Source organism: Physeter macrocephalus, chromosome 18 (genome assembly GCF_002837175.3).
Source record: "Physeter macrocephalus isolate SW-GA chromosome 18, ASM283717v5, whole genome shotgun sequence".
Taxonomy (NCBI): domain Eukaryota; kingdom Metazoa; phylum Chordata; class Mammalia; order Artiodactyla; family Physeteridae; genus Physeter; species Physeter macrocephalus.
Window position 1 is genome coordinate 40,677,961 of NC_041231.1, and position 8,972 is coordinate 40,686,932.

The window sequence follows — 8,972 nt, forward strand, 5'->3', positions numbered from 1 at the left end:
TGCTCTAGATTAAGCCTTGGAATATATAAAGCCCATGAAAATACAGTCCCCACCCTGGGCTTGCTTACGGTGGTCGGTTAACTGTAAGTGTTGTCAGCGGGTGTTCTCTACGTTTGCAGGTGCTTCCTCATACACCTCTCTTGGCCAGTGGTTTAACCGAGCCTTTTGGTGCCACAGGCAGTGGCTGGTCACAGGTTCCCAGGGCTCCTAACCCTGCTCTCTGGCCCCAGGGCTGTGCAGTTAAGCTTCCACTGCCCACAGGAAACCAGCCAAAGAGACTTTGGGGAAAAGTAACTCAGATCTTGGCCTGCTTTGGTTTTATTTGTGGCTGAGATTTATTTTTTTAAGAAAATAAACCAAGGCTTTTGGGAGCTGTTGCCCTTGAGGAGGCGGTTGGGGTGCAGGGTTTCTGTTAGAAAGTGGTCGGCACCTCATTGCTAGTAGCTGTGATGAGCGCCTGCCGACCTCCTCCTCTCCTCACACTCTCCAACCCCACCCCGTGTCTGCTTCGTAAAGTGCTTCCCGCCCCACCCCTGTCCCCCATCCCCGCATCGCTTCGCTTCTCAAGTCTGCACCAGGACTGGAGCTCAAGCACTAACTGCTCCCAGTGGTCTCCAAGGGGGTCAGTCCCTTGTTAGCAGTCAGGTCTGGGGGCCGTGCGGCCCTGGGTGTGAGGTGCTGTTCTCATCAGGGCTCTGGGGGGAGTGTCTAAGCTAAGCCCCCTCGCAAGGCCTTGTGGGTGATTTCCAGTGCCGCCGCATCACCCCCCCACTCCCCCACCCCCGCCCCGAACTTTCTCTGGGGTGTCTCCCCCACCCTCACTGAGTCTGCTTCTCTTTACAGGTGGCTCTGTTGAATCCCATTGAAAACCCAGACCTGAAGCTGGCCATCGTCATGCTGATCGTCCCCTTCTTTGTCAATGTCAGTGCCTTGTTGCATTTTTTACCCTGTTTGCCCCCTGCCTTCCCGCGTCTGTCAGAATTCTGAGTCTGATGGAGAAAACACCTTATAGCCCTCGGGTCCCTCCACGCAAGCATTTGCCACCTCTCATCCCCACCCCGGACCTGGAGATGGCAGGATTGCTTCCTCAACATGCACATCCCTGCTCCGGGGCCTCTGTGCAAAATGAAGGATTCTGGGATCTTTGTCTTGCCCTCCCTGCCCCGTGTGTAACAGCAGCTTCTAGATTAAGATCGTCAGGAATTCACCCGCGTCATTTATTCCTGACCGCAGGGCTCCAAGAGAAACTCATGAGCACTCTGGCTAGAAATTAAGAAATAAGAAAAGAAACGGTAAAGGAACCTGGGGATGACAGATGTGGCAGGTGTGCCGGCCAACTGCTCGGCCCAGGGGAGGAGCCCCCACCAGGAGTCCGGAGACCTTGGTTCAGGCCCCGCTCTGCCAACTGCTGCAGCACCCGGGGCAGGCTGTACCCATCAGTCACCACCACAGAACCCCTTGGGGTGAAACAGAAGAAGGGACATAGAGATTGGGAATCTCTTCGTAGACTGCTGAGAGAAAGAGCAGGGGGCCTGGATGATGTTTTCCTTTCCCTGGTTCTCGATGCTGTGATCTGGAGCAGGGGTGAGAAGGATGCGTGTGGGGCTGTTCAGCTTGGTTTCACAAATGGCTTATCCCGGAGTAACCTGCACTTTCCTTCCCCCAGGCTCTGATGTTTTGGGTAGTGGACAATTTCCTCATGAGAAAGGGAAGGACGAAAGCTAAACTAGAAGAAAGGGGAGCCAACCAGGACCCGAGAAACGGCAGCAAGGTCCGCTACCGAAGGGCCGCGTCCCACGAGGAGTCGGAGTCTGAGGTAGGGCCGAGCCCTCGTGCCGCTGACCCAGGAGGGGTCTGGTCTCATGTTTGCATCTGTCCTTCTCTTGAGTGCTGAGTCACAGCGCCAGCCAGCGGGAGGGAGAGGAGGCTGACAGCTCCCATCCAGCCTGGACCCGTTCCTGCTGTCCCGTGGGCCTTCCTAGGGCCGGGAGCTGGAGCATCTGTTGCGGGTGGCTCGCCTCCAGTAGCCCCTCTCTCAGTGGAGAAAGACAGGAAAGGGAGGAGCTGCCTTGTTCCAGGGAAGCTGTCAAGGACGTGTGGGCCTGGTCGTCGACCTTTAAGCATCAAGGCGTTTGAATCCCTGCCTGTCACCAAAGAGCAAGGGAAGTGTTGGCTAAGCCACCAAAAAACTTCTGTAGGAGTAGCCAGACCTCCCAGGGAGAACCTTACCTCCCAGTGTTTTCAAGTTTCCTGAGTTCAAATGTTTGGACTTCAGGGAGATTGGTGGTCATAAATAGGACCCTGGAGGCAAGGTTGTGTGTCCTAGGCAGCCCACAGCACTCACTTTGCACCTGCAGTGCGCCGTGGGATGGGGGCTACAGAAATGTCTGAGGCCTTCAGACTTTGGACAAGGAAGGTGACAGCCTGCACAGCCCATCGTAGCACTCTGCGATAAGTTCTGAGATTGAGGCATTGACAAAGCCCTGTGAGGACTTGGAACAGTTGGTTTAGCTCTTGGGGGCGTCCTGGAGGGAGCTTTGAAAGCTGACCAGGTGGAGGACAGAGGGGAAGCCCGTCTCTTCTCTAGGTGTCCCTAGAATCTGGCACGAGGCCTGTCGGGTTGTAAGAGCGCAGTGAACATTAGGTGAATGACAGTGTTTCAGGCAGAAGCAGCTGCTCCTGAGCAGTGGTGGTCATGTGGTTTGGCATTTGGGTACTAATGTGAAATTCACTGTGGCCAGAGTAGCATGTATTCCGGAGAGTAGGACGGAATGACAAGAAGTAGGTACAGGCAAAGGTTTGAGTTAGCTGGGCAAGGTGCTTTGTGATCCAGGGTGAGGAATGGGAATGTGCTTGTGTGGCAGGTAGGGAGCCAGAGTGTTCGATCAGGGGACCAAGACTGGAGGCAGGAAGCCCTGCAGGGAGGGGTGGTGAGACCTCCCTGCCCGGGAGGAGAATGAGCTCCCCTTGCACAGGTGCGCTTCGGGCCTCTCCATCCTGACCTGGGCTGTGCCAGTCCTTCCCTGGTGCTCTGAGGTCTGTGGAGCCAGGCAGGTGGGCAGTAAATGAGTGTCTCCCCCGGATGCCCTAGCTGCGTGGCTGCATCGTTCTGGGGGCTCAGAAGAGCGGAGGGCTTCTGTTTGTCTTCAGAAGTTTACCAGGCTGGCTCAGAGCAGACACTCTGAAATCTCCCTGCTTTATGTTGTGCCCCACAGGTGTTTTCCTTTCAAAACAGGGCTTTTCAGTCTGCTTTTGCTGTATTTGAACCAATTTCAAGGACCTAGGACTCCATGTGTGAAGACTGGGCTTTTTTGCCAGGATGACCATAGGCTAAGTTTGCTCTGACGGGGGTTCGGTCGCAGCCGGAGGTTGGATGGAGAAGCGGGAGCACGAGCAGAGGGGAGGCGTGTCGACTCAGCACTGGTATCAGTAGCCCATGGATGCACGTGGTGTAAAAAAAAGTCTGGGGTGGGCCAGCTTGTCTCACTCTGTAAAGAGGGCCTCCCCATCACCCTCTCCTAAAGAGACCTGACACTTGAGGCCTCCTAGACAGGCTGGCATTCTGTGCTGGGGTCCAGGGTGGGTAGGTGAAGAGGGCACTGCAGGCAGTGACTCAGGGCCACGCCTCTCCACCACTCAGATCCTGATCTCGGCCGATGACGAGATGGAGGAGTCCGATGTGGAGGAGGACCTCCGGAGACTGACCCCCCTGAAGCCTGCGAAGAAAAAGAAGCACCGCTTCGGGCTGCCTGTATGACGCATCCTCGAGCTGGGGTCGGGTCAGGGCCCGGCCAGTCGCCGGTTGGCCGAGGGTCGCTCCGCTGCGTCTTCCCTCCCCTCCTCTCTCTGCCCCTCTTCTACCTCCACTCCTCCCGCGGTCTCTGCCCACTCCTAGACAACTGTGACCCGAGGGAGGGAGGCCGCTGGCCCGGCGTGGCAGCTGGAGGTCCCCACTCAGTTGCACTACAAACACTGACCAAATATGCAAGCAAGGCGTTTTGTTTGTGTGTTGTCGTCCCAAGCGGTGTTGTGAGGGATCCAGAAGCCCTGTCCTGCGTCTGGCCGGGTGGCCTCAAGGATGAGAACTCACGTGCGCACGGACCGTGGGTGGAGCCTTTCGCCAAGGCTCTGGGGAATGTGAAGACGTAACACGTTTGGGGGCTAAAAGTTACACATTGACCAGGTTGGAACCGCAACGCTTTCTTACTCGAAATGGCTTTTGTAACTATTGATTTCTATAGCTGGTTTTATGAGCTGTCACAGTGTTAATGTTTTTTGAGTATATGTTTATTTCCTATGGGACTCATGGGCAAAACATAGATTTTTAAGTCTTCCGTATACTGTTAACTTTTATATTTTTAAGTTATATTTTCATACTATTGTATTTAAAAACTCTTTTTAATCCCCAAAGAAATGGGTTTGTTTGCCTTTCATGGGTTGTGAACTGGTGGGTGGAAAAAGTCGGGAATTTTTTATTTGGAATATTGTTAGGTAATCTACGATCAGATGAGGTAAATGATTCCGGTAGGAAGGAAGGTGGGCCCTCATCTGAAATCCACAAACCCAGTGGTTCTGCAAAGGTCAGGCCTGAGCAGGAGGTGGCCAGTCCAAATGTGGATCCAGGGCCCTGTGAGGGTGGAATAGGAAGGGCTCTGCCCAGGGCCCGCCAGCTCCTTGGCACTTCTGCCGGCAGGTTAGAGGTCTTAGTGAAACATGCTGGAAAAAGGAGCGTAAGAGGATGTTGTGTCCAGAGAAATTGAGACTCCGAGGCCACTCCTGTTTGTTCCCTGCCTCTCTTCAGAGCCTCCAGATCTGAAGTTTAAAACACAGTCTCGGCCTCCCGCCTCCCATGGTGCAGCCTTCAGAACCAGGCTCTGGACCCAGCTCTGGGAACTTCCTCTCAGGCTACGCCTTGCCTGTCAGCTTAAGTGTTGTCGACTCGCCTTCTAGAGAACGCCTGTCTGGCCAAGGGATCCTGTTTTTCACATCCTCCAGAGCAGCGGGTGGAGGTGAGCGAGCTTGCTCTCTGCGTCCACAGGCAGGACGAGGTGCTTCAAAGCTTGTGGCCCCCACTCCCCAGTGTGGGCATAGGCCCCGTGGCTTTGGGTGTCTGCTGCCCGGCAGTGGAATGGGCTGACCCAGGCACTTGCCCTGCTGTGGGAGCAGCAGCCCAGTGTTTTGTCCCAGCCCAGAAGCAGTCATGGAAGTTTAGGAATAGAGAACCGCATGGCTAAGGTGCGAGCTGGAAGTGAGATCAGTGCAGGGAGGCCACGCCACCCAGAACCTTGTTTTTAGGTTCCTACCTTAAAACCTACATAAAAACGTGTCACTCAAACAGATTGGGTCTGAATTGTGGCATGTGAGCCACGCTGTTAAACCAGGCATCCTGGGCCTGTCCTCTGCCTCCCACAGTCTCAGCTGTGTGGGTCATGGAGGGACAAGCCTTGCGGAGGCCTTCTCAGCCTGTCGTCCTGTAGGAGTCCAGAGGGCCAGAGGAGCTGGGACCTGAATTGCAGTGGGCGGCGACTCTGTTACGGTGGGCACCTGCAGCTGGAGAGGAGAGCAGGGTGAGATTGGAGCCCATCTCCACTCTCCCTTAGCTTTGCTCTCATTTTATGCTCCTCCCCCCTCCCATCCTCAGCTGTGTTAGTGGGGGGCTCCCCACTGGGAAGACCAGGACTGACATCGGTCCTGGTAGGTGGCAGGCATCGCTGACTTGCCTTACTGTGTCCTCCTGTTTTGTCTTGGTTGGAATAACCTGTGGCCGCAGCTGTTTCCTGCACCTCCCTGAGCCCAGAATCTGAGCTTCACTTTCAGTCTTGAGCTCCTCGTGTTTCCAAACCAGGGACGAGGGTGGGGAAGCCACAGGTGTGAAGGATGGAAACTATGGGTTATACAGACCCCAGATGATCTGCTCATCTCAAGGCTCATCCCAGCGCCTGCTGGGCAGTGGGTCTGGGGGACAGAGAGGTAGCGAGCGAGCAGTGGTTTCTCCCTGTATCCTGATTTTGAAAGGGCTTTAGTCTCTGAGCCTCAGTTGTATAGCTGGCTAACTAGGACATGGACGTCTAACAGGGAGTCTGATCGTACAGGGCCTTGTCAGCGTGTGGGCCTAAACGGCGTGGCCTGATGTGTTTGGCCTTATCCCTGGGATAAGCTTCCTCACCACCTGCTCCAAGGTGCCTTATGAGGTGCAGCTCTTCACCTGCCACATGGCAAGCATCATTGTGCTTGAGAAACCACGGAACACCAGCTGGGTATTGTGCGCCATCCGTCTGATTTGTCCAAATCTGGACCTCAGCCAAGCCATCCATAATGGAAACTTATAAGTCAAGGCCATGAACAAGTCTCTTGTAACTGATAGAAATAACCCGATGAGGTAGAACTGTCATATCCAAATGGAAGAGATCGTTGTTGCCCATTTTTCCTTTCGCTGACAGTGGGATGTTGACAGTGGCAAGGAGGGATGTTGGTGAGATCCCAGGCAGTGGCTTCTTGGTCTGCTCAGCCCAAAGACCTGCCACGTGAAGGCCCGTCAATTTGCCTTCGGGCACACTGGTGGCCTCCTGCCTCAAGCTTTAACCTGTGCCTCTTCCTGACAACAAGGAGTCATGGGTTAGTGTTGACCTGTCATGGCTTTAAAGGGAAAATATATAAAGGCTCAAATTCAGGTTGTTTCTTCCCCTCCTCAGTGTGGGCCTGGAGGCTGTAGCCCAGAGTCACCGTCTGAAGGCTGCCCCAGGAGCCTGGAGGGAGCAGCAGCTGTCAGCAGCTCACTCTGCCCTCCAGACTGCAATTCACTGGCCTTTTTGCAGCCAAGCAAATGCAGACGGCTCTGGGAATTTGCCTCAGCCAGAGCAGCCACCTTGTAGCGGGCAGGGCTGGCCTTTAGAAGTTTCACACATTTCCAACTAGGAGTGGAGAGCTCTGTGTTTTACCCTGTGAAACATTGGCAGCTCTTCTGAAGGGCTTTGCTCCTGGGGAGGGACCTTGAGCTCCTGAGTGGGTGGGTGGGTTGGTTTAATTTGATTTCTCTTTTCATTAAGTTTATTAGAAGTCAGACCTACGTGAGCAAACCATGACCGACTTCCACTGCCCTCCCAGCGCGGGTGGTTAAATCTGTGGTGTTACGTTTCACAGAAACACATTTTTGAAATGAAAGGGAAGACGATGTACTTACATTGTAAAGTGGTTTACAATAAAGTTTGACATCTTATTACAGTTTTTTTAAAAAAGAAACCATCACTTTTGTGGTTGTTGGTTGTGTGTTCTGTGAAGTTGAAACAGCTTAGTGGGGGTCAAGAAAATGTCCCCAGTGAGTTAGAAGGTTCTCCCCAGAAAACAGAGTGAGAATGAATCTGACATCTCCTTGTGGCAGATGTGGGAGCCAAAACCTGCCAAGGGGAAAAAACCAAACATACTCTTGCCATTTCCACTTCCTGTTAATGCGAGTAAAAGCTACTCTGCCTGCCCCCCGCCCCCCGAGGAGCGAAGGGTGCCGGAGAGATGGAGTGTGAGGAGTGAACATCCCACATCCTTGTTCCTGAGGCCACGGGGCTGAAAGGTAGGTGCCCCCCCCGGGCAGAGCTGGCTGTGGGGGCCGAGCTGAAGGCTGAAAGGAGGTGCCCCCCCCCGGGCAGAGCTGGCTGTGGGGGCCGAGCTGAAGCGCTGGGAGCCAGCAGCAGTGCCCTCACAGGCCAGGCCTGCCCTCAGTGCCTCTTGGCCCCTGTTTGGAGCCCTGGGTCTGTGCCCGTCCAGAGGCATTCCTCATGTCAGCACTCGTCTCGGATGGAGCCTGGCAGGGCTCGCATTGGCCTTCTGGGGCCAGGACCAGGCAGGGGGGATCGGGGTGGGATGAGGTCTGACAGCAGTGGAGTGGTGTTCCAGACAGCCAGACATCAGTGCCTGGTTGGGTTTTGTCTGCCTGGAGCCTTCAAGGATAAAAATACTCTCCATCACAAACTGACAAGGAGCTTGGGCATGTCTGATCCAATGGGGCGGGCCCTGACCTCCTACCCACATCCACTCCTACCCTCAACTCAGGCTTGGAGTCCTGCCCTGTGCCCCGGGGGTCTTCCCTTCAAGGATGGGGTGTTAGGAACTAGCAGAGGAGAGCTAAGTGACCTTCAGGGAGCCTGTGCCTCTGTCCATTCCTTGAGTGGGCTTCACTCTTGCCCACCCTCTCACAACCTAAATAAATGTCCTTGGGCCAGGTGCCCTTCGGTGACCTCGTCTCAGTCAGAGGCTCTGTGCTGTTTCCTGCCTTCAGCTCACCGGTACCCTTACCACAAAGCATGGTTTCCTCCCGGCCCTTCCTGGGTGCTTTGCTCCCTCCTTCATCCTGTTGCTAAACTTGCACTGGGAGCTGGACAGAGGACAGGGGCATCAGCAAAAATGCGGATGGAGTGGCTCCCAGGCTTCCCTTGGCAGCAGCTTCTGTACCTGTGAGCCAGGGGTAGCCCCCATGCTCTGAGTCCACTGTGAGAGCCCAGCGAGCTGGGTGTGAGCACATGCTCCCCAGCGGCAGATGCGGGAAGCCCTCCACCCTGCTGCCATGTGGGGCTGGGAAGTCTCTTTCCTCTGGAATCCAGGGAAGGGGTAGAAGAGAGAGAAAAACAAGCTCAGAGCTGTCCACCCTGGCTCAGGGCCCTCTCTTTCCTCCGGGACACCCCCCACGCTGGACTGGGATAGACTATCGCAGATGGACAGCTCGGAGTGCCACACTCACGTTACAGGACCTATGTTCATAAACGCGAGTCGCTGCCAGGCCCAGCACCTCCTGCCTGCCAGAGAGCAGCTGTCCTCAAGGGTACGGGGTCTCCCCAGCTGTCTGCTTTCACCAGGACTGCAGCCTCCCAGGCAGCAGTGCTCAGTGAACCCCCATCATCTCCAAGAATAAACTCTGAAGCCAGCGGCTGTGTGGATCTGAATCATCAGGGAGCTGTCAGAGGAGGGGGAGTGACTTCCCGGGA

General features: G+C 55.1%; 1 protein-coding gene across 8 annotated transcripts in view; it reads left to right on the forward strand.

The window, feature by feature from the left end:
* STIMATE (STIM activating enhancer) overlaps positions 1–7,367 on the forward strand; it is a 57,111-nt gene extending 49,744 nt beyond the window's left edge. The window contains exons 6-9 of one of the 8 annotated variants that reach the window (XR_002891751.3): positions 844–921; positions 1,667–1,816; positions 3,641–4,183; positions 4,802–7,121. Coding sequence is in view for 6 of the 8 variants with exons in the window: in XM_007117988.2 (XP_007118050.2) it covers positions 844–921; positions 1,667–1,816; positions 3,641–3,757 (345 nt within the window). In the remaining 2 variants the exon portion in view is untranslated. Of the gene's footprint in view, positions 1–843; positions 922–1,666; positions 1,817–3,215; positions 4,411–4,801 lie in introns of those variants that run through there. The other 7 variants (XR_003676871.2, XM_007117988.2, XM_028479055.2 and 4 more) reach the window with 7 other exon arrangements.
* Positions 7,368–8,972: the final 1,605 nt, after the last annotated feature.